This window comes from Medicago truncatula, chromosome 4 (genome assembly GCF_003473485.1).
Source record: "Medicago truncatula cultivar Jemalong A17 chromosome 4, MtrunA17r5.0-ANR, whole genome shotgun sequence".
Lineage (NCBI taxonomy): Eukaryota > Viridiplantae > Streptophyta > Magnoliopsida > Fabales > Fabaceae > Medicago > Medicago truncatula.
Window position 1 is genome coordinate 32,012,642 of NC_053045.1, and position 20,193 is coordinate 32,032,834.

Genomic DNA, 20,193 nt, shown 5'->3' on the forward strand with positions numbered 1-20,193 from the left:
GTTAATATAATAGCCTGAATAAATATCAAAATTGGCAGGTCACAATTTTCTCGCGACACATTCGGACCATGACAAATAATACATAAATTAGTCTATGGCATTCTTATACGAAGATAAGTTAGTATGTCATAATTTGTCAAAAAAAAAGTTAGTATGCTATAATGAATCAAAATAAATAGAAGGACTAATTTGTTCGATATATTAAAATTTAAGGGACTAATTTGAGTATTAATCTTTGTCAATAATGCATGGTAATTTATTTATTTACTAAGAGGTAAAATGGAAAATAAAAAAGGGGAAATTTTCTCTCAAATAAAAAAAAAAATGGGGAAATTTCATTTAGGTGACTAGTGATCTTAATTGAGTGTGCAGTCACCAGGCACACTGCACACGTATGCGTTTCAACTTTCAACTTTCAAAATCAATCCGCATCATACTCAAACCAATATCCTGACCGTCTATCACTTATATCCTTGAAACGGATAAAACAATCCCACGTCACCGATCCAAAACGAACCTAACTAGCCAATAGAAACACGAAATAACCGTCTTATATGTCAGATCGATCCGCGTCTTCGTTTACTCAAAGTAAGATCGTGACCGTCTATTGTCATATCCCTATTGCTGTATTTAACGGATCAAAAGAATTCCACATCATCGATCCGCGGCAAACCTCATTATCCAATAGAAACACGAAAACCCTTTCCTATATAAATCACCGCAACGCTCTGGATTCATTCATCAAATTCTCAATTCAAACCTTCTTCGCATTCAAATTTTCTTTTTCTCTCAAAATTTTTCTCAGTTTGAAATGGAGGCAAGCACCAAGACAACAAAGAAGGGAGCCGGTGGAAGGAAAGGAGGAGGTCCAAGGAAGAAGTCGGTGACAAGATCAATCAGAGCCGGTCTTCAATTTCCAGTGGGAAGAATCGGTAGATACTTGAAGAAAGGAAGATACGCTCAGCGTGTAGGCACAGGTGCTCCAGTATACCTAGCAGCAGTTCTTGAATATCTCGCTGCTGAGGTTCTTGAGTTGGCTGGAAATGCAGCACGTGATAACAAGAAGAATAGAATCATTCCAAGGCATGTGTTGTTGGCTGTTAGGAATGATGAAGAGCTTGGTAAATTGCTTAATGGTGTTACCATTGCTCATGGTGGTGTTCTTCCAAACATTAACCCCATCCTCTTGCCTAAGAAGACTGAAAAGGCTGTTTCTAAGGAGCCAAAGAAGGCTGGAAAGTCTCCAAAGAAGGCTTAGATCTGATCTGTTTTCAATCTTTAGATGATTGTGTTTATATCTAAGACTAGGGTTACTTTATGTCATAGAAATCGGTTTTAGTGCTTTCATATAATGCAATGTAACTCCATCTTATTGCATTTCTCCTTTAGGACTTTTATCTATCAATGAAATTTATTCAATTTCAATATTATAAACTAGAATCTTATTGCATTTCAAGATTTTAATATTATGATAGTAATTTAGTAAATGAGATTTATACTTTAAAAGCTCATTGGCTAATTGTTACTTGTTCGTTAGTTTACATATTTGAAAAAGTCTTAGACCCTGTTTCTCCTAACCTGGTTTGATAAATCAGAAAATTGTCTATGTACAGAACTTTTATCACAAAATTAACTGCAGATTAATCCGAAGTTTGCTGTAAATAGTTAATTCTGTAGAAAATAAATTGGCACAAATATTATAGAAAACTGGTGATAATGCTCTTTTGTTGTAGAATTTCAAGAGGAAAGTATGCTAGAGAAAATTTGTTATTGGATGGGTGTTTAGCAAAATCAAAAGATTCTAATTTGTGGAATAATATGGTGAAATTATGGCCTATAATCTTTTTGTTATTGGATGAGTGTTTAACAAAATCAAAAGATTCTAATTTGTGGAAAAATATGGTGAAATTATGGCCTATAATCTTAAGTAGCTTGACACATAGGATTATTTGAAACAGTGAACCAGTTCAAGCTTGAGAGCATTGTTGGTTTGATGAGGGATTAAAAGTGATTGATCTTGATATTAATATCTCTAGAACTTGTTAATGAGCAAGAGGAATAGAGAATGAATGATTTGCAAGGGTAGTAATGTTTGCGCGTGGCCTGGTGAGTTTTGTGGAATTCTCAGTTGCTCAAATAAACATATATGTGGTGTTTTATTTAACCTGTTTCCAGCTATTGGTCACGGATGTGTAAAATTAATGCCCCAAAGGGAATACGTTTGCGTGGTTGCTTACACGATAAACTCTTAAAGCAGATTGCAGGTCATACTGCACACTGTCACCACTGTATAGAAACTATCAAAACGACATTGCATGTTCTTCGCGGTTGTCTCTTAGCAATGGTGACTTAACGCGGTTGATTATGGATGTTTATGGTGTTTCGTGAGGAGGAAGCCTTGGAGTGGACTGATTTTTGGACGTCATACTTTGTGTCAACTAGGTAATCCTTGGCGTGTTAATTGTTATGTGGTTAGTGCTAAAACTGCTTCTGAGCAGAACACTACAATGACTGTTTTGGAAAATTTTTGGCAGGCCCCTGAAAGTGGTTGGATTGGGTCCGTTTTAACATGGATGACACATAAAGGAGGGAGTGTTGCTGGAAGTAGAGGAGTGTTGCATGGGTAGAATGACACATTTGATCTGTGTCTTTTCGAAGAGATTGGGGGTGTGTAGCACGTATGTGGCGGAACTTTTGGGAGTTTTTGAAGGTTTTAATTTGGCTCGACCGCATGGTTTCCATAAGATTGTGCTTCATGTTGACTTGCAAGTAGTGGTTACTACGCTTTCAAAATACATGTAGCCACGATCAAGATAACTTGTGATTAAATTTAAAACTAGATGCAATTGGTACAAGTTTAAGATCACAAGAACTTTGAACATGAGAGCTGTGAATATGAATGAACCTCATGAGTTGTAGAAGCATGATCAGAAGCTAAACAGTTTCAGTAGCCACAATGAGAAATCCAAGCTAGCAAGAAAGAAAAAAAGTGAACTTTCCAAATGAAGTTGTTGAAAATTTAAGGTGTAAATATTAACAAATAATGAAAGTTTCAAGTGAAGGGAATAATACGGTTGTCAACAACTCTAGAAACAAATTAGGAAAGAACTTGTTTTGTAGTGAAAAAAGGTAGAAGAAACAGATGTTTCACAGACTTATGTCACATGAGCTGGTGGTATACTATTGTGGTCTCAATGATTTAATAATCGTTTAGTTTGGCATTTGCAATTGAATTCTAGCATCACAATGCCACTTCAACATGAATTTTAGTGGTCTCAATGATTTAATAATCGTTTAGTTTGGCATTTGCAATTGAATTCTAGCGTCACAATGCCACTTTAACGTGAATTTTATGAAGCTAGAAATTCTTGCTTCAGCCTAGACATCGTTGATGGCCTGTCCACCGCAATTTTGAACACTGCATTAGGAGGATGTTTATTAGGATTACTGTGCTACTAAAGTTTTTTAATTAAAATACAAAAAAGTATATAGAATAGAAAAGGTGATGATATAGCTGAAGTGATAAAATTCCAATCCGTTCAATGACACCAAAAGGAGGGAAGAAGCCATTAGTTTTTAACATTTTAAGATCTTAATATTATGATAGGAATTTAGTACAAGAGATTTATACTTTAAAGTCCATTTGCCAATGTGCACTAGTTAACATTTTTGAAAAAGCTTGAGACCTATTTCTCCTAAGCTGAGTTTGATAAACCAGAAAATTGACTATGTATAGAACTTTACCACAATTATAAAACTGTAGTTTAATTCCAAGTTTGCTGTAAATAGTAAAAAAATTGCTGCAGAATAATCTGCTATATCCTTGTTATAACTTATAATGCTACTAAAATAGTCCTGCAATTTTTGTTATAATTCAGCATAAGATTTGTGTCCAAGTACTCTAGTGTGATGGAATACTCTGCAGTTCAGTGACCAAATCATTGCAGAGAATTATGGATTTTACTTGTAACATTCTTTTGAAAACAAATTATCACCAATATTATAGAAATCTGGTGATAACGCTCTTTGTTGTAGAATCTCAAGAAGATAGTATGATAGAGAAAATTTGTTATTGGTTGAGGTTGTAGCAAAATCAAATGATTCTAGTTTGTGGAAAGTTATGGTGAAATTATAACTAATGTCAGTAGCTTGGCGCATTGGATTTTTTGAAATGGCGAACCAGTTCAAGCTTAGAAGTATTGTTGGTTGGATTAAGGATTAAAACAGATCAACCTTGTGGACCGTCATAATATTCCTAAAGACCTTAAAGACATCCGGAAGGGCGTCTAGACCCCTCAAGAAGGCCTTAATACCATTAAAAGAGGCCCAAGGGCCCCGGGTGCGCATTATCCATGGCACCGCCTCAATAATCTCTAGAATCTTCTAGAAACCGCCTCTAAATACATAAATACCCTTATTACTTGGAGACTAAGCAACCGAAACCCAAGCTCATAGAAGCTATAAATACCACCCTTGAGAACAGTCTCAGGTATCCAATAGTCAGTCTAAAACCCTAATATACACGATTCTTAACACTAGAATCTCTTATTGTGCTTTTTGCAAGTACCGTTGGCACCGTCTGTGGGAAACGGTAAAACTAACCTAGACCACACTCACAAACCTAAAATCCCTCACGGCTATCTCCAAAATACGGTGGCCGGCAAAGATCACATGACATTGTGAAAACGATAAAATTACTAATAGAACAACTGAAGCGGCAATAGGAAATCCTTCAGACTTCTAAGACGATTATCCATCCAAAAAGCGGTTTACAAAATAACTCCCTTCCTATATGTTTCACGTGTTTTTGATAGCATTTGTTCTTTATTTTTGCGATTCAATATGTGTCATGTTATCTCTGTGATTCTTGTAAATCCCTTTCTTGATAAGTACATATATACACTGGAATGACAATTACCTTGCAGTAATCACAAATCGGTGACTCAATCATTCACAAGGGAGTCAAAAACTTTCTTGAATCGGTGACAAAAATAATGAATATGTATTTTATTTAGTATTCGCAATCACGTGATACCATAACTGATGTGATTATAAGCCTTTTAAATCTCCAACCTATTATATGAATTGATTTTTTAAGTGCTTGATTTCAATGGATATCATGTTGAATTGATTTTTATTAAGTGCATGATTTCAATGGATATCATGTGATCTTCTAATATCGTTATTCTTTTATATATATATAATTCTGCTTATCAAGTATCGGTATAAGTTGCAAAGTGCTTTACATTCTGTTTTCTCTTCCACAAATGATAAGGCTATTATACGAGGAAACCATTATATACCAAAATCTATTGTTTTACTGTCTGTGACAGAAAATTCCAGCAAGCATAATTGTAGTGGTGCTTAGGTCAATGAAAAACACTACTTTGTTATAGTTTTGTAGAGGATATGTTATTATTGATTACTAACAATTTTCTCCATATGCAAGCATCAAAGTTCGGCAGGAAGCGACCAGATACCGAGTTTTTTAAAAAAAAATAAAAAGAAAAAGTTCGGCAGCAAGCCGAGTCCAGCCTTAGGTCCAGTCCTGTTCAAGTTGGACGACCTTATCCTTATTGTCGCTGAGTCAAAGAATAAAGGAAGTGAAGGATAATAATCTATCGCTTGACCGTCATCCTCACCTTAAAATCCACAAACATTATGGAGTAATATCAGGTTCGATTTTTCCAAAATTGTCATTGGTGGAACTGACATACTATTTATTCGATGTTATATCATTTATTCAAAGTATATAAAACTCTACAAACTAAGCTTAGTTGCTGCCGCAAGGTCGTTTTAAAGATTTTCAATGAGATAGTGATACACTCTTGGAGGTATTAATCCTGCTCTTGAATAAACTTTGCTATACACATGTGTCTTTAGGGCACAAGTTAACATGACCCTTATTCTAAATGGGCGAGTGGGTATAAGAGAAGTAAAAATAAGATAATGGGCGAGTTAATTCCAATTTAATTAGATGAGTTAAAGTCACAAGTTGACATGAGAGAGAAGCGAACAGAAGAAAATAAGAAACATAGGTAGAAGAAGTAGCCCCTTTTTAACACGAGACGAAATAGAATAATATAGTTGGATATTCAAGCAGAAGACGTAGTTCATTTAATAAGAGAAGAACTAGGATAGTTGTAATCATACTTATTGAATAGCGTCATAAAACAACTAACAAAATTATTTAAACACTTTTTAACTACTTGGACGTCCTGGTTATCAGTGAATGAAGAGAAATGCTTGGTTGTTTTCTCAACCGCCAACAACGTCAGGAAAGAATATCATATTATCTCTCATACTTACCAAGCAGCGGTGGCGGTTTCTATTTGTCTCTTGTATACCACCGTTTTATGTTTTACATCTATTTATGTTGGGTATATTTATGATACTAATTACTTTGGAAGTTTGGAAGAATTGTTATATGTCAGATAAAACAAGGTTGGGATACTAACAAGCCCGCCCAGGGGCTAGATGTATGAAAGGATAGAACTCGCCAATCAACACGCCATAATTAAACGAGCATGGAAGCAACAGTCCCGCCATGGAAAACATAAAGATGAAACGCGGAATTATATTCTAAAATAACTTTTTCGACCTTTGAGATTTGTTTTGCAGGTTTTTTAAAAAGAAGTTTATCGAGAGACCGCCCAAACTGGGTCAACCTTTTATAGGCTCTGAACTCGGTGGCCTGATAAAAAGAAGATTATCGAGAGACCGCCCAAACTAGGTCAACCTTTTATAGGCTCTGAACTCGGCGGCCCGATAAAAAGAAGATTATCGAGAGACCGCCCAAACTGGGTCAACCTTTTATAGGCTCTGAACTCGGCGGCCCGATAAAAAGAAGACTACCGAGAGAGCGCCATCAACCTTATTAAAGGCTCTGCACTTGGTGACCCGGTAAAAAAATTCGAGAGAGCGCCATCAACCTTATTAAAGGCTCTGCACTTGGTGACCTGGTAAAAAAATCCGAGAGAGCGCCATCAACCTTATTAAAAGGCTCTGCACTTGGTGACCCGGTAAAAAATCCGAGAGAGCGCCATCAACCTTATTAAAGGCTCTGCACTTGGTGACCTGGTAAAAAATCCGAGAGAGTGCCATCAACCTTATTAAAGGCTCTGCACTTGGTGACCCGGTAAAAAATCCGAGAGAGCGCCATCAACCTTATTAAAGGCTCTGCACTTGGCGACCCGGTAAAAAGAAGATTATAGGGAGGACGCCTAAACTGGGTCAACCTTTTATAGGCTCTGAACTCGGCGACCCGATAAAAGCTCAAAAGTCATGAAGATAGTAATGTTATGAAGACGTCTGCATTTCGTTTAAAATCAAACGCCAAAGATCTCATAAGATTTAAAACACCACGCCTTGTACCAAGACTTGTGCTTGGGGGCTGTGGACCGTCCTAATATTCTTCAAAGCTTGGAAACCCTCGGAAAGGTCTTAAATGCCCTTCGTAAGGACCTAAAAGGTTTTCCAAAAGGGTTACTGGGTTTAGGCGCCCCCTCCCGAACCTTCAGAACTTGCCTAAAAGTATTCTAAAGAAGTCTTAAGCTTTAAAAGCACCACGCCTTGTACCAAGACTTGTGCTTGGGGGCTGTGGACCGTCATAATATTCCTAAGTAGCGTAGAACGCCTTTGGCAAAAACCTAAATGTTTTTCTATAGATTTTAAGAGTTTAAGCGTATCCTCTCAAGGGATGCCGCCCTCATAAACCTCTAGATGCTTCTAAAAAACATCTCGCCCCAAAGCAGTGAAGGTATTCTGAAAAGTACATAAGCTTGAAAAGCACCACGCCTTGTACCAAGACTTGTGCTTGGGGGCTGGGGACCGTCATAATATTCCTAAAGACCTTAAAGACCTCCGGAAGGGCGTCTAGACCCCTCAAGAAGGCCTTAATACCATTAAAAGAGGCCCAAGGGCCCCGGGCGCGCATTATCCATGGCGCCGCCTCAATAATCTTTAGAATCTTCTAGAAACCGCCCCTAAATACATAAATACCCCTATTACTTGGAGTCTAAGCAACCGAAACCCAAGCCCATAGAAGGCTATAAATACCACCCTTGACAACACTCTCAGGTATCCAATAGTCAATCTAAAACCCTAATATACGATTCTTAACCCTAGAATCTCTTATTGTGCTTTTTGCAAATACACCTTGATATTAATATCCCTATTGGCATGCAATATGTTAAAGTTGAAGAGCTTGTCAATGAGCATGAGGAGTGGAGAATGAATCATTTGCAAGGATAACTCCCTGTTGAAATTCTGGACAGATATAGAGCCATCCCGCCGCCAAATATTGATTATGGTAACTATGTTTGTGCGTAGGGCCTGGTGTGAGTGTTGGTGATTTCTCACTTGCTCAAACTTATAAAGAGTTATGTGGTGATTTAGCTGAACCAATTTTCAGCTATTGGATGTGCGTGTTGAAAAATAATGCCCGAGAGCTCAAACAAGATGGACGGTTAACTAATAGCAGTTTGCAGGACATGCATCTCAGAACTGCGTACTGTCATCACTTAATAGATACTATCGAAAGGATATTGCATGTTCTTCGCGATTATCCCATAGCAATGGTTGTTTGCTTAGGACTGTTAATTTTAGATATCACAAGGAACTTTTCAACGCAGATTTGCAGCAATGGTTGGATATGAGTATGGATATAGTGTTGAGTGAGGGGAAGACCCGAAATTGGACTGGTTTTTGGGCTAAGGCATGTCATACTTCGTGGAATTGGAGGAACAGAAGGATGCATGATGAGGATTTTGTGTCACCTAGTAATCCTTGGCTGGAAATTAGCAGGCTTGTTAATTGTCATGCAGCTAGTGCTAAAACTGCTACTATATATGCAAAACATTACAATGACAATTTTGGAAAATATCAACTGGCAGCCTCCCTAAAAGTGGTTGGATTCGTTTGATCACCGATGGCACATATAAAGGAGGGAGTGTTGCATGGGGAGAATGGCAAATTGATCAGTGTCTTTTGGAAGAGATTGCGGGCAAGCAGCGCGTATGTGGCAGAACTTTGGATAGATTTTGAAGGTTTGAATTTGGCTAGTTTCCATAAGATCGAGCTTCATTTTCACTCGCAAGTAGTGGTTTTACGCTTTCAGATAGTAAATGAGGGACTGTGGCAGGTAAGAGTATAGTGCAAAACATCAGACATTAAGTGAAGTGGGATTGGAAAATTGTGGAGTGCTTTAATGTCTGATGTTTTGCAACATAGTAGATCAGTTGTGGAAATTGTGGCGTCGATATTGTTGTAATTATTGGATATTTCAAAAGTATTTTTAGTTCAAGAGTTATTGTTATCAATAATGAGTTTTTGCTCAATTTTATTGTGCTTGACCGTTTCCATTATATGCTTTTATGAAATAATATTTTCAGTAATTTTATTTAACAATTCTTCAAAAGGAAATTGTATATGTGCTTCATACTGAGTCAAACACATTTATAACGTTCCTATTTATTAGCCAATTTTAAGGCGTTATTTTTCTGAACCCAACAGTTACAGATTGCCAACAAAACAATTTTGACTCACGTACTAAATGAATGTTACACGTTTTGACTTGGTTTTGTGCAGTATAAATACAAAACAATTATCTCCTTTGACAGGCTAATTTTGTTAGTAGTTCAACGTTTTCCTTTTACATAGAAGAAACCCCTCTTTACTTTTTATGCTTCAAGTTTTACATGAAAAGATTTTTATGAGTCTTATACACAACAGTTATGGGAGGATATGCGCTTATGAACCAGATAAAATCTTCAAAATTGTTGAAAAATTTACTTATAATAATTATCTCTAAATAATATCAAACCAACATCGGGAGGATATTGCATTTTAACAAATCAACACTGATAGGTTGCCAAACTGCAACATGTGTCGTGTCTGTTGCTGAGTCGTGGTCTGATATGATGTACTCTCCTAGCACATTGCCAAACGCTAAGAGTAAAAAGGTTAGAATGCTCGTAAGAGTAAAAAATGACCTAAATCTTAGTTATGAGAAGTTGACTAGAAAAAGAAAGGCAAATATACCATGGAAAATGAAAAAATCTTTAATATTTTTGGTAATTTACTCCTAACTTTACTACTATATATATATTTTTGTAATATAAGTCACTTATATTTCAGCTATGAAGGAAAATTTTGCAGCAACAAATGTTTGTACAAATACCCAGCATGCAAGTCATACTTTTACTCAATTGTTGACTATAAGCAAGTTTTTCATTCATTTGTACAATATTATTTCTAAACTATCTTTTATAAAATATTATTTAGATCTTGTTAACAAGTGCCTTTAGGACACTAGTTAAAGATTTTAAAATAGAAATAATTGGTAAGTTTTTATGTAAAAAAGATTATTTTTCAAGTTTCAAAGTTTTGAATGCATCAATCCTAAGATAAAACTTCTTCTTTAAGCTTCTTAACAAAACACTTGTTAACATTTTCCATATTATTTAACCTTGATAATCATATGCAACACCCACTAAGCTACAATTTGATTTCTCTATGTTCAAATCTTGGAAAAATTAAAAATAACTAACGTAATATAATTTTGGTTATAAGAAATGATATAATGAAATAACTTCAATGAATGAGAAGCTGCCTATAATATTGAACAAAAGACACATAATTTTCCTTCAAAAAAAAAAGAAAAAAGACACAGCATTTATACATGTGTGATAATTTTATTCATTTAAATAAAAAAATAATTTTTATTCAATAGAGTGAATTTTAACTATCCTATATAACATTCCTTCAAAAAAAAAAAAACTATACTACATATTATAATTACTGAAAAATATAAAAGTAAAACCCTAAAAAAATGTACAATAAAGATTTTTGAAAAATTAAAATCAATGTTTCTTAGTGGTGGTTTTTTTTTTTTTGAATAACTAGTAGTGGATTTTTTATTTGGCTGCTTTAAACAAAACAAAAAAACTCTTTCAAAAACTAAACCGGGAAAACAAGGAAACAAAATAAGGAAAAAACGTTTCAACCAGCACATCGATCCGTATCATCGTTGTATCAAAACAAAATCCTGAGCGTCCATCACTATCTCCTTCTAACGGATGAAAAAATTCCACGTCATCGATCCACGGCAACCTTCACTAGCCAATAGAAATGCGAGAGCTATCTTATATATTAGTCAAACCGCATCTATCGTTTTTCATCACCATCTACTTTTCTTCTGCAATCGTTTAATTTTCAATTCCCAATTCAAAACCCTAACTTTCTTCCAAGTTCCAAATTCTCAATGGCACCAAAGGGAGAGAAGAAGCCAGCAGAGAAGAAACCAGCTGAGGAGAAGAAGTCCACCGTCGCCGAGAAAGCTCCTGCTGAGAAGAAGCCCAAGGCTGGAAAGAAGCTTCCAAAGGAAGGTGGTTCAGCCGCCGGAGATAAGAAGAAGAAGAGAAGCAAGAAGAATGTTGAAACATACAAGATCTACATCTTCAAAGTTCTGAAGCAGGTTCACCCAGACATTGGTATCTCAAGCAAGGCCATGGGTATCATGAACAGTTTCATCAATGATATCTTCGAGAAGCTTGCTCAAGAATCATCCAGACTTGCTCGTTACAACAAGAAGCCAACAATCACTTCAAGGGAAATTCAGACTGCAGTCAGGCTTGTTCTTCCTGGTGAATTGGCCAAGCATGCTGTCTCTGAGGGAACCAAAGCTGTGACCAAGTTTACTAGTTCTTAGATTTGTTGGGATCTAATTGTAGGAACCATTGGTAGTTTTAAATTTTAATGAAGTAATGGCTTTTGTGTATGAAGTATGATAATGGTGAAATTTAATGAAATCGGACTTCAAAAATGTTTCTATTGTTCAATTTGGTTGATTTTGCACTTGTTTAATTTTTTTTAGTAAGCTTGCTGGTTAAATTAACTTTATCAGATTTTAGGATCGTCAGATATTTTAATTGACGTGTCGAGAAATGCTGAAGAGTTTGTTGTTGTCTTTAATCAGAGCCTGGCAAAAACCCCCCACAGATACCTTGATTAATTAAACGACGATATTCTAATAAGCCTTGGAAAATCCGAAAAAAAAAAGTAGATAAATTAGAATATAGTCAAAAGTTCCGTCAAAAACAAAAATCAATTCTCTTCTAATAAGTAGATCTTGTTTTTTAGTAGTATCATCACACAATACACATTCACAACTCCTCGCAACAATGTTGTTCTTCTTACAAGACCCGTCACTCTTCAGCTACTCCCTCCACACACTTTTCCTCATAGCACCACCAACCTTCATCTCTCTCACATTCCTCCAAGCTCCATACGGTAAACACCATAGACCAGGTTGGGGTCCAAATCTCTCTCCACCTCTTGCATGGTTTCTCATGGAAAGTCCTACTCTCTGGTTCACCCTTTATCTTTTCCCACACGGTAGCAACTCCTCAAATCCAAAATCAATAATCCTCATAACCCCTTTTCTTGTTCATTACTTCAACCGCACAATAATCTACCCTCTTCGTTTATTCTTCACAAAAACAACAAAAAACCCATCTGGGTTTCCTTTTAGTATAGCTGTTATAGCTTTTTTGTTCAATTTGTTGAATTCTTTTGTTCAAGCTAGATGGGTTTCTCACTACAAAGATTTTGATGATGGATGGTGTTTTTGGGTTGTGTTTTTTTGTGGGGTTTTTGTTTTTTTTGTTGGGATGATGATTAATGTTTTGTCGGATAAGGAATTGTTGAGACTTAAAAGTGAAGGGAAAGGATATTTAATTCCTAAAGGAGGGTTGTTTGAGGTTGTGAGTTGTCCTAATTATTTTGGGGAGATTGTGGAGTGGTTTGGTTGGGCTTTGATGACATGGTCTTGGGCTGGATTGGGCTTTTTTCTTTATACTTTTGCTAATTTGGGGCCTAGGGCACGTGCTAATCATCAATGGTATTTGGAGAAATTTGGAGAGGATTATCCTAAGAAAAGAAAAGCTGTTATTCCTTACTTGTATTGATTTTTGTTATGAATTGTTCTGTATACATATGTTGAATAATATTGCAGTTATACTGTTTTAATTGTTCAATTTTTATAGCCATACTACAGCTAATTAATATCACTTGATTTTTGAAATTGCAATCCAGAATGAAGATCTTTGGCAAAAATAAACAAATAATCTACCCCTATGTATATTACCTCAACTAAAAATCTAATGGTAATAATAGACTGAAAACAGTGATAATGATAGAATTATCATAGACAATAACTATGAAAACAATCATAATCGCAAATGTTTAACAGATATATTTGTTCGCAGCAGTAAGACTAAATCACATATACAAGTTTGTTGATTGGTATTCAACTAATAAGCGATGTTGTATTTATGTATCTATAAACGGCAAAGGCTAAGATGGTTTGGTTCAAAGTCAGTTCTCAATGCAGTATATGCTGATGCTGAGGTAATTATTTGGTTCTATTCATTGACTCTTTATGTGGCCGAGAAAGTTAGGTTTCTGTGCAATACACACACACACACACACACACACATGATCATTATGATTCTATTCAATGTCTGTATTTGCTATGCTACATATCTAGGAGATATTTGAAAGAGCTTGTTTATTTTTATCTTACACCATACTATTACTAATCGTTTTTAATAGTGTTTGAACTTGAGTTCATTTATACGAATAACTTATGACATGTTTATTAGTTGCTTTCAACTTATTTCAATACACTCTCTATAATAGCATTGAATAAGCACTTAATTAAGCTCCTTAAAAGATTGTATTGAGTAATCGCCTAATTAACTCATTTAACCAAAAGCATCCTTAGTAACATAACATATTTTAAATTATTGGGTATCCCTCCCCAATGCTCATCTTTTCCACCATCTTTTCTTCTCAGTTTCTTTACTAGAATATTGAGTGATATGCTCTTAAGGCAGGAGGATCTATCTATGGCTCTTGCATTAGCCAGCACATGGACCATGTTCATTGCATTTGGAAGTTTAGTGTGTATTGGGCCAATATCTTACACCGTTGGCATGGCTTATCAAAATGCCTTCAGTTCAGGTTTATCATATATATAGTAGCCAGCCAGCTGCATTCGGGTTTCTGGCCTCGGTGAATAGCATTATGTTCATTGTGTTGTGTCAGCTTCAGGTAAAAATCTCTCTGCTGTTATCACTCTTCTTCATTTGACGCTTTAATTTTCAAATTTATTTCTACTGAATACAACATTTCAATTGTGTTCAATTGGTTGGAAAGTTCTCTTTATGTAGCCTCAGAAAACTAATCAATTATTCCTCACATTGCCACTGCTTATGTGTATGTATTTTCACAGTTAAGGTGCTTCAAGGACTGTGGAGGAATGATTTGGTGTCACTAAAAGGTGCATGTCCAAATTGTGGAGAAGAGGTTAGTTCACTTTGCAAGTGAACATTCATATAATTCATGTTTATGTCTGTCGAGCTTGAGGGGGCACACGTGTAAAGTTTAACTACGCTTAACTCAAACGTACTGGATTGGGTTGATTTCTTTCAGGTATTCGCATTTGTGAGAATAGACAGGAATATTGACTCACCTCACAAACAGATTGTCATGTGTGTGTGTGAATGCTTATTAGAATTTCGCACCAACATGGAGGTAATAATGTGAAGCATTTTTTTTTAACATTTTACAAAAATTTCGTTCATAAAACTAGACTGCTGTTTGGCAATGCATGTATTGTTATGCCCTCCAAAAGATGATCCTGCAATTTGCCTAACAGGTAGTGTTATCAATTTTCAGCGATCAGTTTCAAGATTCGGTAGACAGTGGGTTTATGGGCGTATTCACCTTGTTTCACCGAGAGGAAGATCCCAACGCCAAAGGCAACTGTAAATTACCTTTTCAGCTTTTGTGATTTGCTTCAGCAATAGTCAATAGCAAGGATATGAATAGCATCAATTTTTTTTTAACAGTTTTTGCCTGAAACCAATTTGATATACTTTTTGTAAGGACGAAGTGGACATGTTGGGATGGACAATTATTTCTTTGATTTGAATGCAAATTCAATTGGTACTGTGCAAGATTTTGCAGTTTGATATGCAACTTTTTTTTACATAATTCATTTGATAGCAGATCTTAAGTAGAATGTCCATGTTTATTTATTTCATTTGATAATATTCATTTTATAGGAATGTTGAATTATCATGACAGTTGATAATCTCATGTAATGCAGAAACACAATGGTTGTGTACACTTGTTGATCTATGTATTCTTTTTCTTGTACATGGTGCTATTGCCACAGGTGCAGATATCATTGTTGTAAAGATTTAAATTTTTATTTTAAAATTTCTCAAGAAGTGGATGATAAAAAGCAAAATGAAATGTGTGCAAGTTTTGTTGCAAAAAACAAAGCGAATGATAAGCTTTATATTTTTTTAACATATTGGAAGGTCATCTTAATATCTAATCCTAAAGTACATTATGCATACCCCATTTTCTAAACCCTAATGCACTGGGCGGAAAAATGCTCATTAATTGCCGAATTTGAAATTCAAATTTCACTGCTAGGAAATACAAATTTTGTTGTTTGTCTGCCACACTCCTATTTTTGTTCAATTTCCAAAAAAAAAAGATCAAACTCTGTCTTCTCTCATTCTGGCACAAATTTCTTTAGTTTCATTCTTATTGTCCCAAGGAAAAAAAAAAAAAACCGTTTGGGATTACAGGATGTTTTACACATCCGATCCTTTTATGACCTTTTCCCCTTCTTCATCTACCTTTCCTATTATCCATGCCTTCTCTTTCTCTTCAACTTCAATCCATTTTTACTTTAATGTCCCATTTTCCTTTCTCTTAATTCTATTCATCTCTTTCCCCTTTCTTCATCATTCCCGATGATCTCCTTTCTTATTATCTACTCCTTTCTACACCTCCTCACCAGAAACATGCCACTCCTTACTCCTCCGATTTGTCCTCATCGCCGTTATCGATTTCAAAAGGTTTACGGCTATTATACGAAGCAAGATTTATGCGAATCGAGAAACCTTGATAACCAATTTCATCATCAGAAGGATTAGCAAGATCAGCAAGAGCAGCGATACCAGTTTCCAACTGATTATTCTACCAAGAGGTTCCAGAAAACCGATAACCGGAGGAAGTTGTCAAGATCGAAGTCAGTGGCTTCGGTTCTTCATCGGTTAACGATGGAAGATCGACGACGCCGAACGCCGCCGTGACTTCCGACGTCGTCAGTTGTTTTGGTTGGAAGGATAACGGCGGGTTCGGCGGTTGGTGGTGGTTTGTTTGGGACAGTGGTCGATCTATGGCTAAAGGTAATTGTTATAACAAATTTGCATTCTCTTAATTGAATTAATGTCTCAATTTTGAATTTAGTTTTGCAAAAGTTCTTGGTCGGATTCCTATTCACCAAATAACAATACCTGAAATTAAAGCAATAGGGCTAAAGGTAATTGTTTTTTCTTTTCCCTGGTAAATAATTTAGGAATTGGATGATGGTTGCAGTGCAGTTCTGAAACATAACACTGCTGTTTTGGTGCTATCATGAATAGAGGGAGACATTTATGAACTGTTGTTGTGTTCACTGTGGCCGGTCACTTGCAACTGTGACAATAAGATAAAGGTTTATTGTCCATTTCTCTTATTCTCTATAAACATTGTATTTGGTACTATTTGATGATTATTTTGTCTGTTATCTTTTGTAAATGAGCTATTAATTATGTTTCGGCTGAATTAGGAGCTAATGCTTCATTGCAAAATACAAATCTTGATTTCCAATTTTTCTTCTTCTAACTTATTGATAGTTTCTTTTTAAATTTTGATATCTGGTTGCAGGGGAAGGACTTTAGGAGGCAGATGAGAATGGTGAATATTTGGATGTTTCCGATAACGATTATGATCAAATAATCATATTTGTTTCCGATATCAGGATGAGAAGTATTGTAGGTAAGTAATATGTCTCACTGTTCTAAAAGAAATACATTCAACTATTAATGAATTAGTTAGATAAATAATAATGTGATTGATACTCCTGGATGTGTCTTCTTGCCTGAAAACAATTATTTATCCATTGTTAGTTGCGATGTTTCGATAACAGTTCACATTTGTAGGCTTATAGCCATTTTTTTTTCTACGCTAAGTAAAGATTTTATCTGTTTTTGTTTTGTTGTTGAATTGAATTAGATAGTTGTGACATGTGATTTTTTATAAGATCAAATGTTAAGTTAGTGTTTTTTCTTTATATAGCTTATTTTTAAGTGAAGTAGAATATCAATTTTTTTCCTGATACATGAAATCAAAGGTCCTATATATAATTGTTATAGAATCACAAGTTTAATGCTAACTGCAAATTATGCAGATATTTTGAGCAAATTTTCATCTTTAATGTCATATGTCCATTTTTCTCTAAGTCCCTTACTTTCCTTTATCTGGATTTTCCCCCCACTTTCCATTGTTTTTTTTTCCTTTGCCATTATTTTTTCTATCTTATTACCATTTTGTTCTAATTATTTATGAAGTTCTTTCACTTTTTGACATTGTACCATCTACCTATTGCGTTGGCTCTAGAAATACCAGGTTAATTCATTTCTTTATTTAAAGGCATGGTTTTGAAAAGAAAAATTTGAAAAACCTCCTAGATTTTTTACAAAATGCATAATGGATAAGCAAATGTAAACAGTCGCATAAAATATGTGCCTTGGTTTGTAATAATTTTTGGATTAGTTTCTTAGTTGAATGCTTCTATTTGAAGATATTGGCTTAGAAGTAAAAACTGGAAATGATTATTGATTGTGATTAGCAAAAGAATATCATAAACAAGCATTTAGTAAAATATGGTTTAGTTATATGCAGACTGATTTTCCTGTTTTAAATCAAGACAATGGTTTGTTTTATATGCAGACATGTGAAGTTCGAGTCTTAAATTGCTAATACATTGTGCTCATCATTGAAAACACGTTTGAGAGTTCCACAATCTTTTTCAAAGTTTAAATTGAATGGGAAGGACTTTATGAGATATATGGCTCGAAAGTCATTCAAAACACGTTTGAGAGTTCCACAATCTTCTTTTGCCAATAATTGGGTCCCTAAATCTTGAAATGCAACATATTTGTTTAGTTTTAGTTTGGTTATTTATCTTATTTTTAAATCCAGTTTGCTCATAATATTGTCTCATTTTATATTCAATTTAGTCCTAATGACCCTTTATTTTTTTCAAATTGTTCTTTCGCTTCTATGACAAATTTAAGGATCATGAGTTGCGAGGATTACAATTTCAAAAGGTAAACATTGTTGAACATGAGAGGGCCAAGGTGTCTTCTTGAGAGACTGCAATGATCTTTTGTTGAAGATATAAATTGACTTTTTTCCTGATCTATGTTTCTGGAGTTTTCATTCTTTACTATATGTTACTACTACATGTTTTCATTCCAAAGCTGTCGTATAAGTTTCCAGCATCATGGTCTTAAAACACATGGTACTAACTCATCATTTATCCTTATGTAATATTTATATAACAAATTTCTGGAAGCAAATCATTTGTATATTTTTTTGACAAGGCTCAAATTCAAAGACAATATCATACATGTCCGAATTCATTTTTGGACTTTGGAAAGGCTTGAAAGTGCAATAGATAAAGAAAAGGATTTACAGGAGAATGTAAAATGGTCAAGAGAGACATAAAAATGCTCATTAAAAATTTTCATGATGTATATGATTGTAAATTTATATCAATGTAGTATTATTGTAAGACAAGATTCTGTATTGTATTGAGCATGAAGAAACCCACAATGGCTTCCATTTTTTCCCTTTTTTAAGTTGTATTATTATTTTTAACATTGTATTTGCACATACAGATTCTTAGTTACAATATAATTGAATATTTTGTTTGCAATCAATATGACCCGTGCGGCCGCACGGGTGCAAGGTCTAGTTTCTATAAGTCTTGTTGCAAAATATTTGAAGTACTTTCTTTCATTTATTAGAATTTGTAGGACCAGTCGGTCTCTAAAATTGGTGACATAAGTTCATAGCATTCAATCATTTTCCTCCAACAATGATAGGTAATTTTAATTTGCATATATTGACGGTGTAAATTCACACATAAGGTACAATCAATAAAACCACACAACATAGATATAGATATTTGTAAAAATATTTTAAGAATTAACCTATAAAAGAAGTGTAATTGTGTGATTTAATTGAATTCATAGTAAAAAAAAAATTACACCATCAATTAATCACATTCGTTGTACGCATATAAAGTGTCCATGATCGATTGTGGTAAAATGACATCATAATTTTTTATTTTTTTAATATTGGCGGTGCATTAAAAATTAAACACTAAATTATCCTTAAAATTTTGTTGTAGTACTGTTTGTGTAAAATGTTTAACAAACTCAGAAAAAATATTTTAAAATTAGTTGGTATGATATAATATATTGATACCACAATGTAAAACTGTTTTACACTATTAATACATATAATTTTTTCACAAAATAATTTAAATATTTTTTTTTGAGGAAAAATAATTTTAAATACTTGTTATGCTATTAAACACAACCATGTTTCTTCAAAAAAAAAAAAAAAAAATTGAACACGACCATGTGAATTTTTCTTTCAGTCTCCTCAAGAAAACAACCAATTCATATTTTTTAGAGGAAAGTTACAAATTCATTTTTTTTAGAGGAAAATTACAAATTCATCCATATTTCTTCAATATCATTGCACAAGTCCACTTTACAACTACATTTTTTGATTCCCTCAAAAAAAAAAAAACAACATTTTTTGATAAAACAAAAAAATTTAGAGTGAAGATGATGCTTTAATTCAAAGAAGGAAAAATCTTCCGACTTTTTACTTGAAGGGGAAAAAAAACTTTAGACTTAACATTTACAAAAATATTTACATTTACTTTCCTTTTTTTGTCAAGTAGTCTAGTGGTCAGATTCACACACATTATGTATAGAGAAGTAGGAAATCTGAGGTTCGAACCCTAAACCCTACACAAATTATCCGTGATAGTTACCAAATGAGCTACACTTATGGGACACATTTACTTACCTTTAAATGTAAAGATAATGCTGTATTTTTTGTTAGGATTAATTAAGTAAAGAGTTTTTCTATTTACACCCCATGTTTTTCTAGTTACACCCGAATTTTCTTAAAATTTTTTTATAATATCAAAATTGTCCTTTTATATAAATTTTATTAAAACCTTAATTTTATTCATTGTCA

General features: G+C 34.4%; 4 protein-coding genes and 1 long non-coding RNA gene across 6 annotated transcripts; all 5 read left to right on the plus strand.

Annotated features, from left to right (window-relative positions):
- Positions 1-730: 730 nt before the first annotated feature.
- Positions 731-1,434, plus strand: LOC25492532 (probable histone H2A.3). The gene has a single exon (XM_013600687.3). It carries the CDS (start codon positions 812-814, stop codon positions 1,256-1,258), a length of 447 nt encoding a protein of 148 aa, XP_013456141.2. The 5' UTR covers positions 731-811; the 3' UTR covers positions 1,259-1,434.
- A 9,729-nt stretch (positions 1,435-11,163) lies between these two features.
- On the plus strand, positions 11,164-11,840 carry LOC25492533 (probable histone H2B.1). Its single transcript, XM_013600688.3, has one exon. It carries the CDS (start codon positions 11,264-11,266, stop codon positions 11,708-11,710), a length of 447 nt encoding a protein of 148 aa, XP_013456142.1. The 5' UTR covers positions 11,164-11,263; the 3' UTR covers positions 11,711-11,840.
- Positions 11,841-12,037: 197 nt separating this feature from the next.
- Positions 12,038-13,029, plus strand: LOC25492534 (steroid 5-alpha-reductase DET2). Its single transcript, XM_013600689.3, has one exon. It carries the CDS (start codon positions 12,183-12,185, stop codon positions 12,966-12,968), a length of 786 nt encoding a protein of 261 aa, XP_013456143.1. The 5' UTR covers positions 12,038-12,182; the 3' UTR covers positions 12,969-13,029.
- A 294-nt stretch (positions 13,030-13,323) lies between these two features.
- Positions 13,324-15,246, plus strand: LOC25492535 (uncharacterized). Its single transcript, XM_024780619.2, has 5 exons — positions 13,324-13,410; positions 13,899-14,025; positions 14,297-14,370; positions 14,497-14,598; positions 14,743-15,246. The coding sequence occupies exons 1-5, from the start codon at positions 13,324-13,326 to the stop codon at positions 14,833-14,835; spliced, it is 483 nt and encodes a 160-aa protein (XP_024636387.1). The 3' UTR covers positions 14,836-15,246.
- A 164-nt stretch (positions 15,247-15,410) lies between these two features.
- Positions 15,411-18,898, plus strand: LOC112420864 (uncharacterized). 2 transcript variants are annotated; one of them, XR_003010869.2, is made up of 3 exons: positions 15,411-16,274; positions 16,445-16,582; positions 16,795-18,898. It is a non-coding gene; the product is annotated as an uncharacterized lncRNA (long non-coding RNA). The 2 variants fall into 2 exon arrangements; XR_005645989.1 differs by having other exon boundaries at positions 16,465-16,582.
- Positions 18,899-20,193: the final 1,295 nt, after the last annotated feature.